Source organism: Podarcis pityusensis (assembly GCF_964106645.2).
Source record: "Podarcis pityusensis genome assembly, chromosome: 1".
NCBI classification, from domain to species: Eukaryota; Metazoa; Chordata; class Lepidosauria; order Squamata; family Lacertidae; genus Podarcis; species Podarcis pityusensis.
The window spans coordinates 112055433-112075129 of NC_138028.1; the positions used below are offsets into that span (position 1 = coordinate 112055433).

At 42.7% G+C, this 19697-nt stretch overlaps 2 protein-coding genes across 3 annotated transcripts in view; one reads left to right on the plus strand and one right to left on the minus strand.

Moving 5' to 3' along the window:
* Positions 1-9624, minus strand: part of ABCB11 (ATP binding cassette subfamily B member 11) — an 80171-nt gene extending 70547 nt beyond the window's left edge. Inside the window, exon 1 of the mRNA XM_081023368.1 lies at positions 9134-9624. The gene's annotated coding sequence lies outside the window, so the exon portion shown is untranslated. The remainder of the gene's footprint in view (positions 1-9133) is intronic.
* LOC308458052 (retinol dehydrogenase 5-like) lies at positions 6984-18400 on the plus strand. Of its 2 annotated transcripts, none has more exons than XM_080972642.1 (5): positions 6984-7388; positions 9660-9977; positions 10456-10714; positions 16735-16898; positions 18009-18400. In XM_080972642.1, exons 1-5 carry the CDS (start codon positions 7361-7363, stop codon positions 18260-18262), a joined length of 1023 nt encoding a protein of 340 aa, XP_080828768.1. In that variant the 5' UTR covers positions 6984-7360; the 3' UTR covers positions 18263-18400. The 2 variants fall into 2 exon arrangements, with proteins under 2 accessions (XP_080828768.1, XP_080828769.1); XM_080972643.1 differs by having other exon boundaries at positions 18012-18400.
* Positions 18401-19697: the final 1297 nt, after the last annotated feature.

Here is a 19697-nt window from a genome sequence, read left to right on the forward strand (position 1 = left end):
GGCCCTGTGCCTAGTTCCCTGTAACTTCTCTTCTCGTAGTGAGGGAACTGCCAGAAGGCCCTCAAAGCTGGACTGCAGTGTTCAGGCTGAAGGACAGGGGTGGAGACGCTCCTTCAGGTTTTATGTTCTATCAGTTCTGATAATAACAACCCCTTGTCTGATAGGACAGGAGAACTGCCCAGACCTCACACTGCCCTGGATGGAAGTAATTTGCATGTATCTGAGCATTGAATCTGGCACTGCCTTGAATTAAGGAAGCTTCCTAAAAAAAATAATTATGCTCAGAAATTTAAACCCCAGGATCGCCATCCTACGCATCTCTACTGGGAAGTAACTTCACTGCATTCAAGGGGTTTTTCTTCCAGGTTTAAGTGTGCATAACACAGACTGGCAACCTGTTATAAAGGGTCACATGTGACTCGAGCTTCACTTTACATGGCACCCTTCCCCCGCCACCAGCACCTTCCAAAGCTACCCAATTCTTCCATCCCATCAGTTCCATCCCCCCCGTCCTGTTCATTTTCTATTTATCTTTCATTGATTTATTTTTTTTAAAAATGGTTTTTTTATGCATGCATTCTTGGAGAAGACTTATTATCTGGAGCTATTCCAATCAGTTTCAGAACTGAATCAATCTTGGTCTCTATCAAGAGACAGAGACAAAGAGACAGGGGAAATGGGACCTTGTTGCTGCTGCATCTTGGGCTCTTGGTGGCTTTGGACACCATCAATCATGCCATCAATTCTGAGTCAGTACAGTGGGGTGGATATTGGGGGCACTGTTTTAAAGTGGTTCTGGTCCTACCTAGAGTATCATGTCCAGAGAATAGCACCGAGGGAGAGCTCCCTGGCCCCCTGGTATTTGCAGTATGAGGTGCCACTGAGTACCAAACTCTCCCCAAATTCTCAGTGCTGCTGCACTCAGGCCCTGCTAGTGGCCTTCCAATAAGCAAGTGGTTGGTGTTATGTACTGAAGTTCTCACCCTGGGCCAGCAGGGGGATACTGTAGATAGTTATGCAAATGAAGGATCGAAAGTGACGTTCAGTGATTGGATAGTTTTAGAAAGTTGCTACAGTAACGTTGTACTGGAGCTCTATATAAGCAGGCTGACTGAGACCTTCAGCTCAGTTCTGTTCTGGCCTGTGAATAAACAAGAGCTGTTTGAAGAATCGCTGTGTCATCTGATATGTTCACCCACAACTTAACACTTGGTTACTGAGAGTACAGGATGCTGGACTTGGCCTGATCCAGCATGGCTCTTGGGGTTGTTGTTGTTGTTTACATCTATGTAAAGCCAGTGAGAGCAGTCATTAGCAGTTTCGGGACAAGGTGCCAATCACTATGCTGACGACGCCCAGCTTCATTTCTCGATAATATCTGAGTCAGGTGTGGCTATGTAAGCACTGGATGAAACAGAGGGCTGGATGCGGGCCAATAAACAGAGTTTCAATCCTTTCAAGATGGAACTGCTGTAGATGAGAGACGTGCCAGTTGCCTGTTCGGGATGAGGATGCGTTCCCACTAAAGGAACAGATCAGCAACTTCATGTGCTCCTAGATCCAGATTTGACTACGTTATCTCAGTGGTTTAAAAAAGTTTGTTTGTACTGCCCAGTGCTGTCTTTCTAGAAAAGGAGTTATCAGAACTAGGGTTGCTATATCTCAAAAAGTAAAATTGTTGACACCCACAAAATTGTTGAACTTTTTTGGGGAACAAACCCAAATTGTTAAGGGGAAACTCCCCCCCATTGTGATTTTAAGCTTTTGGAGCTGTTTCCACTGCTTTTTCCATACATACGGGTTTTCCCTGACATTTTTCTGTTTCAGCAAAATTCCCCCCAACACCATTTTTATACCCAAAAATCGGGACGTCAGGAATTTTCCAGACATATGTCAAGTCTAGCTGGAACTCACCATGAACACCTCCCTCATTCTCTTAGAATGGTAATGGCGCCCATCTGAGAGGTGCTGGAACTGGGTTCTAGTGAGTCCTGGCTGAAAAAATCCTTGGTTATACCACATAGATCTATTTACATGATGATTCAGTATAAAAGTTGCATTTTTTTTAAAGTAACCCCATAAAATTTTGCGGTGCTTACTTTTCTGGCGACCTCCATAGGACTGGAAAGTCTAATCTGGTGTAGCCATGGTGAAAATCAAAACAGGGCAGCCTTTATTCTAGATTAGTTAATCCAGAACACTTTTGTCACTGGTTCTATGCATTATCAGCCTGACTGTGCCACTACAGTGGTACTTCAGGTTACAGATGCTTCAGGTTACAGACTCCACTAACCCAGAAATAGTACCTCGGATTAAGAACTTTGCTTCAGGATGAGAACAGAAATCATGCAGTAGCAGCGGGAGGCCCCATTAGCTAAAGTGGTACCTCGGGTTAAGAACAGTTTTAGGTTAAGAACGGACCTCCGGAACGAATTAAGTTCTTAACCCGAGGTACTACTGTATTAGCATGAGGCTTTTGATGGATTATCCCTGAGGGAATGTAGGTCTCAAGAGAGACAGACAGACAGACAGACAGAGGTTCTTTCCCCTGACTGTCTTTCTGGAATTAAATGTTGAATAAAAGGACATTATCTTTCATTAATGACTGCAAATTAGTGATGTTTGTTCATCTGTACAATGAAGGCTGAAAACACACTATATTTTTAAAAGTACACTCATAGAATCATGGGAACTGTAGTTTACCTCACAAATAGCTATAATTCCCAGCACCCGTAACAAACTATGGATATGTGCTTTAAAGCTGTGATGTGTTCATAGCCAAAGAATCAGTGAAGAACTGTTTGTTTTCAAGAGATGTCTAATTCTTTATTCTGAGTAAAGATGATAAATTCTTATAGACAGAGGACATGGTTATCAACAGCTGCTTCTACTCTCAGATATATTATGCCTCTGAATCCCAGTCGCTGGGAATATCCTATGCCCAGAAACAGAGGTGCTGTTGTGGACTTTGAGGCAAAAGTCCAGGCCCCACTCAGCTGAGCATCATTATTACCACATTATGAAATAAGGGCATCTTATAAAAAAAAGAGCAGGTATGGGAAACCTTTGGCCCTCCAGATGTTGCTGAACTACAACTCCCATCAGCCCCAGCAAGTATGGCAAATGGCCTGGGATGATGGCAGTTGTAGTTCTGAGACATCTAGAGGGGCAAAGTCTCCCCACAGCTGGTCAAAAGAGTCTCCTTATGTAGGCTTGCCATATGTCCTCTTTTTCCAGGGCACGTCCTCTTTTTCAGGAGTATGTAAAATGAGAGTCGTCATAGCGACACATAGCTAAAAGTAGAAGTCGGCAAATGTGTCCTCTATTTTGCTCTTCAAAATATGGCAGCCTTGATAGTTGAAGCTGTATGCATTAGCACACATTCCCATCAAAAGAGGTGGGCCTCCATAAGGTCATTCTGTTCAGAGTCTTAAATTATCCAACCACTTCACTGTTCAGAAGCACTTTGGGAGTTCCACAGAAATCACACACCTATTTCTTCGCCATAAGATGACACCTCACAAGAGACCAAGCAGTAGGTGAGTCACATTCCTATGTGGCGGAGCATAAATGAGTATAAGATCTAGTCAACTGATTATGTGAGCCAATTCTATGAATTCAAGATCCAATCTTCATGGGTGTGACCCAAACTTGACTACCAGTGATAAGAAGGCAAAACAGAAAGTGCAGTGTAACTAAACACTAATTTTAGTCATTCCCCACAGCATTGAGTATGTTTATATAATAAATCTCTCATTCATTATATGAGGGGCTCATGAAAAGGTACAAAAAACTTTCGAGGCCCATAGAATATATGTTTGCAGTATGCATAGCAAATCTTTCATGCTACAATTGTATCTTTCATCTGAAACTAATTACAGCCTAAACCATTTAGCAGCCCTGCACATGCACAATATCTTTGATTGTCAAGTGTCTTGTGTTTCCATGTTAAAATTCATAGGTAAGAATGTTCCTGAGGTAAATATTTTAATGTGTTATTCACAGATATTCCAGGAGCTGTAGACAGAGTTCCAAAATCAGATAGGACTTACAGAATCATTGAGAAATGCTGACTTTTCGAGAACTGCTTTCTATAGCGCTGGAAAGATGTGACCGTCCAGATTTTGTTAGACAACGGCTCTCATCACACCTGACCATTGACTATTTTGGTGCTGATGGGAGTTGTAGTCCACAACATCTGGAGAGTCACAATCCCTGCTATAGATAAGAAGCTGACAGACTTTTCGTTCTTGCTGAATAAATGTTGCGACACCAGCCCACACTCTGCTTAAGCAATTTCCATTATTGCTTCAGTCATTTCAGTTCCGTTGAGTTTTCTTTCGATCTCTGAAGAAGCCAGAGTGTTATCTCAGGCACAGGTGAGATGTGATTCTGTTTTGGAAGTTTTCTTTTGACTAACAAATGAAGTCATTCATAAATCTGTATTGCTAGTAGCTATAAACCATTGCAAAAGCAGTAAGATGCCTACTAGCACAGACACGACATAGCTAAATATACTATCTGTTTAAAAGACAAACAAAATTAAAATGAACTCCGAAACTTCCTGAGGTTGCTCTTAGATTTAGCTGCTGAAATGAATGAATCACTTTGACTATCCATTTGGTTCAAAACTCTCACTCAATTTATTTTTTTTTTAAAATTAATTTATTTTTATTTTATTTTTTGCTGCAAAAGGGAACAAAGCAACTTGATAGGATAAATATGCATATTTACTGCATAACAAGTAAATCACCATGGGAAGAATTCAGCGTCACACTAATGAGATCTCCTTATCAGTGTGAGCATTTCTGCTTGTCTGGTGGAGCAATTTCCCCCTCTTCCTCAAAGAGAGGCAGACATACTTGCTTGGTCATTTCAGAGCCCAACACACTCAATAAAACTAGCTTTCCCCATACTCATTCTCCACTCTGATCCAGAGCTTCACATCAGATCAAGAGTTTGTCTCAGAATTTCAAATTGCCGTTGGTGCCATGGCTATAATAAATGTTGTGCGGATGCCTGATTATCGTCTTCCAAAGCAACTACAGTGGTACCTCAGGTTACAGATGCTCCAGGTTACAGGCGCTTCAGGTGACAGACTCCGCTAACCCAGAAATAGTACCTCGGCTTAAGAACTTTGCTTCAGGATGAGAACAGAAATCGCGCAGCAGCGGCGCAGCGGCAGTGGGAGGCCCCATTAGCTAAAGTGGTGCTTCAGGTTAAGAACGGTTTCAGGTTAAGAATGGACCTCCAGATGGGGCCACTAGGGGCGCATCAGAAGATGGCTGACAATAACATCTCTCCGACCCACACGAGGTAATTTGGAGGCTGTGATGGGAGTAAATAGCCTCCCTACCCCCCCAGGATTGGGGGGGGGACTGCCCTTGCCTGCTGTGCCCTATACCACCCCCGAATTTGTGGGGATGGGGGCACTAGGCACAATGCTGTGGGATTTCAGCGCTCCTGGACGCTGTCTCTGATCCGCGCCACTAGCTGCAAGAACTTCAAAAGAAACAATTTGGATGAAGCGAATGCACATATTTCAAGGAAGGAGGGGGAGTAAAGACTGCTAACAGAAGAGATCTCTGATAAAACAAGACGAGTCGGAGGAACAAGTATAAATCATGAGAAGATACGCCAAGACTCGGTATGGCAAAGGGACTGATGGGGGAGGGGGAAAAAACTTTCCTTTCTTTCCTTTATGTGATTAAACAAGAATCCCCCCCCCTCACAAGTCAGAAATGTCATTTTAAGGACCAAAGCATGTTTTAAGAAGAGCGTGGAATGTATAAGGGCTTTGGAATGATGCAGTTAAAAATACCGTCGCCATATTGGGAAGTTCTGTCGGAGGACTTAAGTCTGGGAGGAGAAATAGAGAAATAGAGCTGTTTTTATATTGTGGGTGAAACTCCTCAGAGGGACTTAAGAACGACAGTTCTGTAATTAATGATGGAAAGAGCGATGTTATCTATGAAGGCGATGATATATGGAAACCATCTCGATTTGAGGATTGGAAGAATGGAAAAATTCACACAGGAATATTATTGGTGTTTATCGGCTTAAGGAGACTATCAGAAGAGATCATAAAGAAAAAAGAGAGAATATATGAACAAGATGTGATGTGGAAACAGCAAGATAAGACTGGATAGAATTATGAACTTCGTTTGGACTGATTTGGACATTAACGCAGTAGCAAGAAGATGATCAGAATCCCCCTTCGGATCTTGAAATATGGGTCCCCTCAACAAAATTTAAAATTCAGCTTTGTAATTCGGAATTTATGTGATGTGATTTGATTTGATTTGATTGGCCGGTTAATAAAAATTATTAAAAAAAGAAAAAAAAGAATGGACCTCCAGAACAAATTAAGTTCTTAACCCGAGGTACCACTGTACTCTATTCCGAACTTAAAAATGGAAAGCGTAATGCTGGTGGTCAACAAAAGAGGTTTAAAGACTGTCTGAAGGCAAATCTAAAAAAAAGTAGTATAAACACCGACAACTGGGAAACACTGGCCTGCAAGCGCTCCAGTTGGAGAACGGCCTTTACCAAAGGTGTCACGGACTTTGAAGACACTCGAACTCAGAATGCAAGGGAGAAACATGCTAAGAGGAAGGCACGCTTGGCAAATCCACACCGTAATCAACTCCCGCCCGCGAACCAATGTCCCCACTGTGGAAGGATGTGTGGATCCAGAATTGGCCTCCACAGTCACTTATGGACTCGTTGTTAAAACAGTGCTTATGGAAGACAATCTTACTCGGCTATGAGTGATCACCAAAGAGAAAGAGAGAAGTAATGATACCCTCCCTACACGTGCTGTTTCTCAAATTTTCAAATATGTAGCCAGGTTCTACTATTCAAGTCCAAAAACCTGCCTGCCAGATAATGAATGAAATAGTTTATTGGGGATGCTGTGCAGTTAACACCCACAAGATGGCAAGTCCCTCAAATCATTTCTTAATCTATTTATTCTTTGAACAGTACAGGGAGGAGATCTGCACACAAATGAGCAGGGGGCAGCTTTCAGATTTCAAAAAGTTATTCTAATTTGAATTGGCACTCCTTCTGTTGGCAGCTGAGGTGGGAGAAGCATGCATTAAGGATATAAATCAGGCTAAGCCTGAGTGAAAGGGTCAGCTGCGGTCACTGGCATTAAGATATCCACCGTCTCAAGGACCTGAGTAGTGCCAGTAAATGCCTGCAAGAAAATCACAGTGTAATACTTGTATATTCGTTTAGACTGCCAGAAAGATGTAATTGTGCAGATGCTACTGAGAAGCCTCATGAGTTGAAATCCCAACTACCATCCATTCTGAAACCAGCATAAAACCCGAGAATTGAGTGTTCTGACCCTGCAATGAGCTGGAGAGACATCTCTGCAGAGTGTAAGTACAAGTCACGGAATAAAACCAACGCCTTGGCAAAATCGTTCAGAAGATATCGCAGTCAGTGTATTGACAGGTGACTATCATATATAGGCTGAATAATCAAAAATAGGTCCCACTCTATGAGTATTGTATAGATGATGATGGTGATCTTCATTTTATTTAATTTATTGATGTTGTTGCTGCTGCTGTTACATTAATATCCAGACTCTCTTCTACCATGGAACCCAAGGCAATGTCAATGTCTTTCTTAGATAGTCATCTCAGGAAAGTGGTGGCCTCAGATATCGTCAGACCAGGCCCTGAGATTTGTTCATTGGTGATTCCTAAAGTAAGTGTATTTAGGCTCGGTGTCTTGCTCTTTCAAGGGAACAATCCTCAGTCCAGTGGGACCTACTCACAAGTAAGTGCACATAGGGCTGAAATCCTTACCAAAACAATTATGGATGTGCCTTAATGATTCTGCCTGAGCTCCCTCCCCCATCACTTAAAGCAGGTCTGCTCAGTTGATGACCCAGCAAGCTAATTCTACCAAAAGCTTGATAATGGGGATCCTGCCTGGGGTGGCATAGAGAGGTTGTCAATGACCTGGTATACCACCGTCAACAGCTGCTGGGTGAACTATGTCTGGCTCAGTGGGTCATGAAATGGGCAGTCCTGATTTAAATTCCCCTTTATCTTTGGCCTGCATTTCATGTGGCTGCTGTAATTGGTGCTCTCCTTGAGCCTGCTGGTTATAACTAGTTTTCTATCTGACAGAGATTTAAGAGATAAAAGGCTCATGGAGATAGATCCATAGGTACTCAATTGCAGTGCCTTACTAGTATCCTATGCTGATGACACCCCATGTGAACATAAGCATAAGAATTTCCTGGTGGGAGGGTAAGCGGAGATACCTGTGGTGTTCCTTAAAGAATTTATCAAGCATTTCTACAAAAGTATCAATGTGGGTATCGCTTTGAGGTAAAGCTTTTTTCTGGCCCCACTTAGCACTAGCATCTGCCACTCAGAATGTGGTTTTCCTCACTTCTGACATCAAGTGTTTAGGGAAGCACCACATATTTCTGCCTCTTTCTTCTTGAGTTTTGTTCTGCTGATGGTTTGTGTGCTGTGTCTTTGTATTTTTTTAGGGTGAATGTTTGTAATTTATTTCTACCGGCTCTTAATTTTTAATTGTTTTTGTACTGTACTGTATTTTAATTGTATGACACCTTGGGAGGGTTTAAATAATTACTGTAAATCAGGGCATTTTTTCAGCCGGAACTCAGTTCCGGCCCCTCTCAGGTGGGCGCCATTGCCATTATAAAAGAATAAGGGAGGCATTCATGGTGAGTTCCGGCACCAATTTATTTTAGAGAAATAGCATTGCTGTAAATGTTTCTGGCTATATTTGCTGACTTTATTGCTTACAACTTCCCTGTGTAACTCTAACAACATGCCAAGATATCATCATTACATTGCCTCACAATTAAGAGCATTCATTTGCCCAAGCAAACATGTGTTTTGCATGCTTCATATACAAAGATGTGCAGATAGAAAACTTCCTTGGCATCACTTGCTGAATAAACACTGTGACACATTTTTGTTACAATGGTCAGGCTAATGAAAGGCAGTCAAGAAAGAAAGAGAAAGAGAGAAAGAAAGGCACTCTCACACCATGCTAAATCTGGTCTCTGATAGATCAGACTATAGATTGTCAGCACCAGTATCAGCATACAAAACACAAAGCAGAGGGGTCATTATACTCACCAAAAAGAGCCCAAAGTTTGCGGTTAGCTCAGGGTTGCGATCTGTTTCCATTGCAGAATGGCATTGTGGGAAGTAACAGAAAGAACACAGTCCTCCACATCACTTGAGAGCCATCAAACTCCCCTCCCCTCCCCCTTCACTATCCTGTGTTCATCATTGCCTTGAATACTAATGAATGTTCACCACAATGGGCACTGCCCCAACTGCTAACTGAGCTCCCTTTTTTCACGTTGAAGGGTTTTTCAGATGGGAGTTAGTGGCCAATATAGAGCAGATGCCATCTTGAAAGCAGCAGAGAACTATTGAGAAACTGCTGTGGAGGAATCTGCTCCTCCAAAGCATGTTACTCTTGGATACTATTCAGGTTGTGCCAGAAGTCTCTAGCTGCCAACTTATACTGACGGGAAGATTCAATGAAACTGGAACGGGAAACAAAAGCCTCTGTGAAGTGCCCAAGTTGACAGGAATGGTGAGCACTTGTGGCAGATAGGTCCACACACTGCTGTCCTGATGTTGTTTCAGATGGCGGACAGATAGGGATGATGGCTGTCATCCTTTCCATCGTGGTGTGCTGGTTCATCAGAGACTGCCTAAAAGTGGAAGGACTGAGGGGGAAGTATATTGTCATCACTGGATGCGACAGTGGCTTTGGCCATGCCCTGGCTAAGTACCTCGACCAGAAAGGATTCCGCATCATTGCTGCGTGTCTCTCAAAGGAAGGGAGCCAGGAGCTACTAGCCAACACTTCCTTGTCATTGCAAACTGTGGAGCTTGATCTAACGGACCCTGGCAGTATTGACAAGGCTGTGGAGTTTGTGCGGGCAGAAACTGAGGGTGTAGGTAAGCAGCCTATAGAACACAGCCTTGCTTTCAAAAGACAGGGGGCACCTCGAGGCAACCTGAATTGAGCATCCATTCAGAATGGTTTGCTCAAAACTTGTCCAGATGGTCTACAACGTCTGTGGGGTTTAAATGACATACGCTATTTCTCGAACATTAAGCCTGATTTGAGGCACCTGGGCTCCAGAATTCCCTAGGTATATGCATTTTAGATTCATTTCAGTTTTTAAAACACAATTATACACAGTGCAAAATGTCAAGATAAAAGTATTGTTCATGTGATATCATTTACTTCTGCTAGTGTAAGAATACATAGTGTAACAAATTACAGCCAGAAATTTTTCATATATAGATATATAGTGTAACAATCTGAGGTCAGGACAAGTCTCCAAACCCACATTACCAGCTCATTCTCTGATATCCTTTCCATGCTTCTTCACATTTTTTTTTAATTATTATTCCTAAAATACTCAAACAGGACTGTATGGCTTGGTAAATAACGCTGGGAGATCCATACCCATGGCCCCCACCGACTGGATGCAGCTGGATGATTTCTACAAAACCCTGGATGTCAATCTAATGGGGCTGATTGGGATTACCTTGAAGCTCCTCCCCCTCCTGAAAAAAAATAAAGGAAGGATTGTCAACGTGTCAAGTGTTCTGGGTCGCCTGGCATTTCTAGGGGGTGGCTATTGTGTGTCGAAATGGGGAGTGGAGGCATTCTCTGACACTTTGCGGTGAGTTGCCGTGGACTTGTGGGTGACAGATGGTAGATTACTACTGTCTCTGTGATCATAGATCATGGAACTTTGAAGTGTCAGGCATAGCCCTATTGGCTTTAGCCCAAACGTAGCAGAGTTTTCCTGCACAGCGAGGAAGCTAGTTGCGGCGGTAATGACTAGTCAGCTAGACTCAGAATAACTATTTACAGGATTTATTAAAAGGAAAAATAAAACCAGCAGAGTTTCTGCATACAAATCAAAGCAAAATAAATCCTTTCTTTCTCTCTCTCTCTCATAACCATACACAGCACTTCTAACTCCTTCTCCTAACACACCTCACACCAAACTGTGCTAGCAATCCTAGATAACAGAGTTGAGTGCTGGTCATTAACCAATCAGAGTAAGTAGTTTCTAGGTCAAGCAGACCTTGGCTTTCTGCCAAGAGTAAATTGACACTGCCTTGAGTTAATTGTGTGAAGCCAGAATCTGCAAGTTTCCCATGAGAATCAATTAACAGAAACTGAACACCCCCTCACAGATTCTGCTGGACAATTAACATCAAAAAACACCTATGTAGGAGATTATTTTTCCAGCAAACCTAAACCCTTGCACATTTGCTTGTTCTTTATCTTTGCCAATGGTTTAGTTAATACATCTGCTACATTTTCTTCACTTGATACATAAGTACATGTGATTATATTGTCTTGTACACAGCAACGTACATTTTGGTATTTTACAGAGATATGTTTGGAACGTGATTTGAAACCCTCTGTTTTACTTAAGGTTATACAAGCTTGATTATCAATGTAAACTTGTACTGGTTCTCCACAATTTACATTTAAATCTGCTAACAAATGCTTGAAATAAATCACCTCGTTGCACAAGTCACTCAATGCGGCGTACTCTGATTCCGTTGATGACACACTTACAACGTCTTGCTTGCGTGACCGCCAGCTGATTAAAGCTCCACCGAACATTATAACTAATCCTGTGACAGATTTTCTATCTGGCAAATTTCCCCAGTCACTATCACAGTAGCAACTCAACATTTCGTCCTCGGAAGAATTTAATTGTAACATATAGCCAATTGTCTGTTTGAGGTATCTCAGAACTTGTTTTACCCCTTTCCAGGCATTTAGTGTGGGTTTTGAGACCAATCTACTTAATATGCCTACTGCGTAGCTAATATCAGGTCTGGACCACTGTGCTAGATACAATAAACTTCCAATTACAGAGTGATATACATCAGGATGTTCAAATTCAGGACTCTCATCTATGTGAAGTGTTTTTATGAAACCTGGATCCATAGGCCCCTTTGCAATCCTGCATCCTGTATGTAGTCAGTAGTTGTTTAACTTTGTTCTGCTGACTAATTAGGCAGCTGCCATCTTGGGCCCAGCACACTTCCAACCCTAGATATGTCCTAACCGGGCCTAAGTCTTTCACTTTGAACTTACTGGACAATTGCTTGGCAAACCTTTTAGTTTGTTTATCTGTTTTACAGGCATACAATACATCATCTACATAAATCAGACAAAACTCTTGATCACTGCCTGTACCACGTACATAAACACAATTGTCAGCTGTACTCTGCTTGAAACCAAATGACACTAAGGCCTCATGGAAACATTTGTTCCAAGATCTTGCAGCCTGTTTGAGACCATATAGAGCTTTGTTTAATTTTAACACTCTATTGGAACCTGTCTCATAACCAGGCGGTTCGGCTAGATACAGGTCTTCTGATATTGATGCATGTAAATATGCAGTCTGGATATCAAAATGGTTTAACAGGAGTTTTCTCTTTGCTCCAAGCGTTAAAATCAGCCTTACACTGTCCCCCTTAGCAGTAGGGGAAAAAGTTTCATCATAATCTTTTCCAGGCCTCTGAGAATATCCTTGAGCCACTAAACGAGCTTTGTATTTGTACTTTCCTGTCACCAGAGGTTTAAGTTTGTACACCCACCTGCAGCCTACAATCTTTGCCCCCTCAGGCGCTGCTACTGGTGTAAAAACCTTGTGCTCATTCAGAGAGGACATCTCTTCCTCCATTGCCTGTTTCCAGAGCTCTGCCTCCTCTTTTGGTAACTTTAACACCTCCTGAAAACTCTTGGGTTCTGCAATTACACTAAACACATTTGCAGTATCTGGAGAAAAACGCACCGGAGGCACTCCTTTGTTTTGTCTTTTAGATCTTCTGGGAGAAAATTTTTCTTCTGACCCACTTTCCTCCTCAGAACTACGACCTCTCTTTTGCTGCTTAGCAACTGGTCTCTGGCTAACTCCACTTTCTTGAGAGCTCTTATCTGAACTTTCCTCCCCCTCAGACTCTGATTCTCTGTGTCTACCTTCAGAGTCATGGAGCTCCTGGGAAGGTTCAAACCAAACCTCAGTATTGGCATGTAGTCTCTCCCAGCCACTATGTTCACAAAAACTGGAATTCCTGGAGATCACAATGCCATTTGTCCCTTCAGCAAAGCGGAAACCTTTTCCCAGCTCCTGGTAACCCACAAACACTAACTGTTTGGTCTTAGGATCTCCCTTCTTTCTCATTTGTTTCGGAATTAATACCCAGGCTTTTGATCCAAACACATGCAAATGGTCAATTTTAGGTTTTTTCTGAAACAATTTAAAGTACGGGGTTGTACCTATTGTTTGATGAAAGAGCCTATTTTGGAGATAACACGCGGTGAGCATACTCTCCCCCCAATAAGACATGGGCAAATCAGCATCATCAAGCATGGCAAACATCATATCTTGTAAAGATCTGTTTTTTCGCTCTGCAACGCCATTCTCCTCTGGGGAAAAAACGTTTGTTTTTCTATGCCCAATGCCACGCTTTTGTAACCAATCTCTAAAGGCATTTGACATAAATTCGCCACCTCTGTCCGTCTGAACCCTTCTGAGTTTAATGGACAGAAATCTTTCCACAGATGCCACCCAGCCTTTAAACTTAGTGAACACGTCACCCTTATTCTTCATGGGAAAAACCCAAGAGTAACGCGTGGCGTCATCCACAATTGTTAGTGAAAAGCGCGCTCCACCCCTGCTTACAGCAAATGGACCAATTACGTCCATGTGAACCAGCTGTAGCGGTGATTCACTAACTCTGTCACTTCTGGGGTAAGAGACTCTGTGGGTTTTAACCTTTTTACAGACATTACAATCAAGGTACTTGTTACAACTCTTTAAATTACCCCCATCAGCCAATTCAGACATTTTTAGTACACTTTTCCAGCAAGCATGCCCCATTTTCCTATGCAATAAGTGCACACAGTTGTCATGTATAGCTTTGTTATTCACTGCAGGCTGAGATTTACTGACTACTGCTGCAACTTGAGATCCTGCTTTAAGCCAAAACAAGCCTCCCTCTGACTTAGCAGTGCCTAAAATCTCACCAGCCTTCTTAATAATGCAACTGTCTCCTTCAAAATACACTTTAAACCCAGCTTTTAGCAAACAATCTACAGACATCAGATTGCTCCTTAATGATGGCACACAAAGTACATTTTGCAGGCATTCACGAAGACAAGGAACAAAAACTGCACCCCCCGAAATCACTTCGGAAGTACTTCCGTCTGCTAGAGCCACCTGGCTGCGCTGTGCTGAGTTCTTGGAAACAAACAATTCATCTGAATTTACGATGTGCCGAGACGCTCCCGAATCGACCACCCAGACAGCTTGTTTCTCATCAGCAATCTTGACCTCGGCGGTCACCAGCTGAGCCGACTGTTTTTGTTTGAAGAATTTCTTTTTACGCTGCTGCTGCTGATCTCGTCTCTGCTCCTGCACCGGCAACTGAGACTTGACCAACTCCGGACATTGTCGTTTTAGATGCGCTGAAGACCCACATCGGAAACAACGCCTAACAGCAAACGCTGACTCCTCACCAGTACGCTGCTTTTGCTTCACCTCTGGCACGGCATGAGAACTCCTTCCAAAACGTCCACCTGTAGAAGCCTCTGCAGCCAACGACCTTTCTTGCCTCTTCTGCCATTCTTCAATCAAACGCCCAGTAACGTAACTGACTGATAAATCACGCTCCTGTATGCCTTCTAGAGACAAAACTAAATTATCCCAGCTTTCCGGGAGAGAACTCAAAATAATAGCCACCTTCTCCTGCTGGTCTAACGCACAGTCTCTTTCCTGTAGCGCAGCGAACTTTAACTGTAAACTGTGTAGGTGTTCCTGCATTGTAACCCCAGGCTGTAACATTGCCTTGTACAATGCCTTGCGAATGAACAGCTTGGAAACCGCTGTCTCACGCACATGGAGTTCTTTAAGTGCTTGCCACACACCTCTAGCTGTCTTGATTCCCCTCACATACGGCAACTGGGAATCTTCCAGCCCCAAGACAATTGTGGCCCTTGCTCTTTGGTCTTTATCGAGGTCTTCATCATCAGGCTTCGCAGGAAATTTACTCACCACTTGCCAGAGACGATCCCTCTGCAGCACTGCCTGCATGCGTTCCGACCACAGCAAGTAATTGGAGTCATTCAGACGCTCAAAAACCATCTGAACTGGTTGTGAGGCCATCTTGAGAGCGATGTCCCTGGAACCCGGAACCAGCTACTCACGACCACCGAGAGAGAAAACAGGAACCACAGCACCCAGCACTCACACGCTGCAGCTGTTGTCCTTGTGTCCACTGCGTCACCAGCTCACCACAGTCAGGAACCAGCCAGTGTCCATCTGCTGCACCAACAGGAACAATAACTTCTGGAACTACTGGAACCAACACCGTTGATGCTGACACCACCACAACTCAGGCTGGCAGCACAATGCCCATAACCTCATGGAACTTTGAAGTGTCAGGCATAGCCCTATTGGCTTTAGCCCAAACGTAGCAGAGTTTTCCTGCACAGCGAGGAAGCTAGTTGCGGCGGTAATGACTAGTCAGCTAGACTCAGAATAACTATTTACAGGATTTATTAAAAGGAAAAATAAAACCAGCAGAGTTTCTGCATACAAAACAAAGCAAAATAAATCCTTTCTTTCTCTCTCTCTCTCATAACCATACACAGCACTTCTAACTCCTTCTCCTAACACACCTAACACCAAACTGTGCTAGCAATCCTAGATAACAGAGTTGAGTGCTGGTCATTAACCAATCAGAGTAAGTAGTTTCTAGGTCAAGCAGACCTTGGCTTTCTGCCAAGAGTAAATTGACACTGCCTTGAGTTAATTGTGTGAAGCCAGAATCTGCAAGTTTCCCATGAGAATCAATTAACAGAAACTGAACAATAGAGTTGTAGAAGGGATCCCAAGGATCATCGAGTTCAACCCCCTGAAATGCAGGCATCTCAACTAAAGCACCCGGGACACCCAACCTCTGCTTAAAAACCTCCAATGGAAAGAGGGTTCACCACCTCCTGAAGGAGTCTGCTCCACTGTCCAACAGTTCTTACTGTCAGAAAGTTCAATCACATCTGTGACTGCCTGCAACTCAGGTTTGAACTGACTGAAAAGTATAATTGTGGGTTCACGTGGAAAAGAAGACAGGAAGGCCAAAACTCATTTGTCACAACAACTATTTATAATAGCCAGTTGTAGGATTACTGTGGAAGAGGATGCATCAGGGCTACAGCGTGGAAAAAGCTAAGTCAGGAGCATTTGCTTCCTGTAAGGGTGGCACAATCTTGGATTTGCAGGAGGTAATATGCAGGCACAGCTTCCACCTACAGGACCCCATTCTGGGTGAGAAGCCACACACCAGCATTGTCTGCTTGACATGCATAAGGTCCCATGTTCAATCCTCCACATCTCTGGCTAAGAGGATCTTGGGTAGCAGCAGGTGATCTTAATCTCTGCCTGGTATAGCTTGATCCCATTTATTCCAATGGGAAGGGAACCATAAGCAAACAAATAAGACTCATGTGGCCTAACTTTTACCATTCTTTTATTAACATCCAGCAGGACATTGCATATGCCACGTGCATCCTCTTCAGTTTCACCTGCCCCACAGCCTTAAGATTGCACCATTAATTGGATTGGAAAACCCACCACAAACTGACGAGTTTTTAAATTTTTTCTCTTAGGAGGGATATGCATCATTTCGGAGTAAAGGTGAGCATTATCGAGCCAGGATTCTTTAAGACAGGAGTAACTAATATAGGGGACATTGAGAGAGACCTACAAAGACTGTGGAACCAGCTGACTCCAGAGGCCAGAGACTCATACGGGGAGAAATACTTCCTTGACTGTAAGTGCAAATGTCCAGCACAAAAATTTGGGATGGTTTGAATGCCTGCATTTTATTCCAATTATGTGATGATTTCTGCAAGGATTACTTGGCGTTATATTTCCAGCTTCAAATCATTTTGTTGACTGTGATGGGAAAGAGCTTCAGTTTCGATAGGGAGGTATGGGGTGGGGTGGGAGGGGGCCTGAACCGTTTCCCGAGTTGGAATGCTGTTGATCAAATGCATTGAGAGATACATGTGTTTTCAAAAGATCACACTCCATGAAGGCAGAGAAAAGTGACCATGGGGGATTATTATTTGGAGGACCAACCCATAGCTCAGTGGTAGTGCATAGCTTTGCATACCAGAGGCCCTGGGTTTAATCCTTGGCATCGCCAATTACAAGGACCAGGTAGCAGGCAGTAGGTAGGATCTCTTCCTGAGACCTTGGAGAGTCAATTAGATGATACACAACTAGGTAGGCAAATAACTTCACCTGCCATAACTTTACCTATGCTCTTCAACTTAGCTTTCACAGGATCTAGGGAGGTCTTATAGATCCTGTTAGTCAAACATTACAGGTCGCATCCAAAATATATTGCTATATGTATATGCCGTCTCTTAAACTGGATTGCATTGACAAGGGAAACGGAAGGGCACCTTCTGAGTGTAAAATAATCTTGGTGAATTGTGAGGCAGGCAAGATCTAATAAGCTGCTGAGCAGAGTCTTACTGAATCAGCATCTTCAGTGCTGAAAGTCCTCCCATCTTGTCCAAACTGTAATGTGCTACTACGAACAGAAACTGGCAAAATGCAACTTCACAATGGTACCTCTAGGACAAGACTGGCACAGCAAGACACCCCATGGGACACATTTAGAAAAACAGATGCACAGATGACTCAAGAAATTGTGTTAGCTGCAGGTAATGGGGTTTCACGCTGTATTTTAAGCAGACCTGACTGCTGTTGAATGAATTAGGAGTTGCTGAGTTTTATGCACAGCATGACTAGTGGGGTAAAAAGTGTTTGCATCGCTGCTTTAGAACTACAGTTGTGTTTTGATCTCTGTTCCCTTAGCTTTAAAAATCTGGATTTTCACTTGATTTGATGGGGTCTTTTATCTTCCTAGCAGATTTAAGGCTGCAAAGGATATCCATGAGAAGGCTGTGTGATCCTGATGTTTCTAAGGTCACAAAGTGTATGGAGCACGCCTTGACCGCCAAGTACCCAAGGACGCGCTATGGAGTTGGATGGGATGCAAAGTTATTGTGGCTCCCGCTCTCCTATGCCCCCACGTTCCTCTCTGACGCGATGCTGAGAATGCTTTTTCCAGTTCCAGAGGGTGACAGTAATCCAGCAAAAAGATATCAAATAGATGTTTAAGGCAGGTGAATGTGCCAACATTTTGAAGCAAACTCTTGTCTCCACGGTGCTCTTATAGACTCTTCTATCTTGCCTGGTGAATATAACTTATCTGAAATTTCTAATCACAAAATCATAGGATTGTAGAGCTGGAAGAGATACAAATCTAAATGAAATAAAATACAACTGCTCAGTGTTGAGGGAAATGCTCATGCTGGGACTGAGTCTTGGCACAAATTAAGCCCAAAGAGTTTACAATGCCGAGCTTCTTAGAATTTTTTCTATTAGGAAATTATTGGTTCAGTACATGATTTGATGGGCACAATGGTCTTGGAAAAGGAACAGGATAAAGGTTTTGTTTGCTTAAGGTTTTCTGGTTAATCATTAAAAACTAGTTCAATTAAAGTTTACCTCCGTTCACCAGAAAGACAGAAAGCTACACAACAGGACAGGACAGCACCTCAAGAAAATCCCCTATTTTCTTCCATGCTACTTTGTGTGAATGCCAAGCAGGGCTCAGGATATTGAAATTAGATTTCTGTTAAATGCCTTGAAAGATACCTAAATGGAACTTCCCTTCAAGAAATGGCTTCTAATCAGAAAAGGTTGTTTGTCCTTGTGCCAGGCCCAAGCTATCATCAATGAAAGAACTGAGATCTTAAAGCTGATTAAGAGCACTGTTGCAATATAGATGTCTCCCAAGTTTATTACCCCTTCATCAGCATTTTAGTGCAAATTTCTAATAAGCACATTTTAATACACAGCTTTGACTAATGTACATTTTTGCAAGCCATTTACCCTAATATAATGCACTTGGGATGTTATTTTCACTAACAACAACATCATTATTATATATTATGCCGTTCCCATAATATATACATTTTGATAAACATTGTTCATCTGGAGAACTATACCACAAAATCCAGGTACATGCAAATTTCTAAGGCTAGCTTTCTCCTTTTTTTCCTTTGCACCACTTTATTTCTTTAAAACTGAACACTTTTCAATAATACACACACACACACACACACACACACGGCCAGCAATTTTAGTTCACATATCATTTGGGGGAAGTGTGAATCCGATAGATTCAGCTTTAAACATTTACTGAATCAAACTTCTCCATTCTTAGCAGCAACAGACCTTTACTCCTCATGCCATGCAGCTTTGCAACTGACCGGTTTGCTGAAAAGCTACCTGAATAGGTCTTCTATGTGATTATGGATGTGGCTATTGACGTTTCTGTGCTTGGACTAAGTAAGTGCATTTGAAGCCACCACAATACCAGGGAGGGGCACCGTGGCCAATCACTAGCTCTGTCTCACAATAAATGACAACCATGTCCTTAAGAGAGGAAAACACCTTGATTCAACTATAAAGCATTTCCACCACGATCGCCCTCTGCAGACTTTTTCTGCAGATTCCCACTTATTTGCATTTGGCTGCTAACAATCCC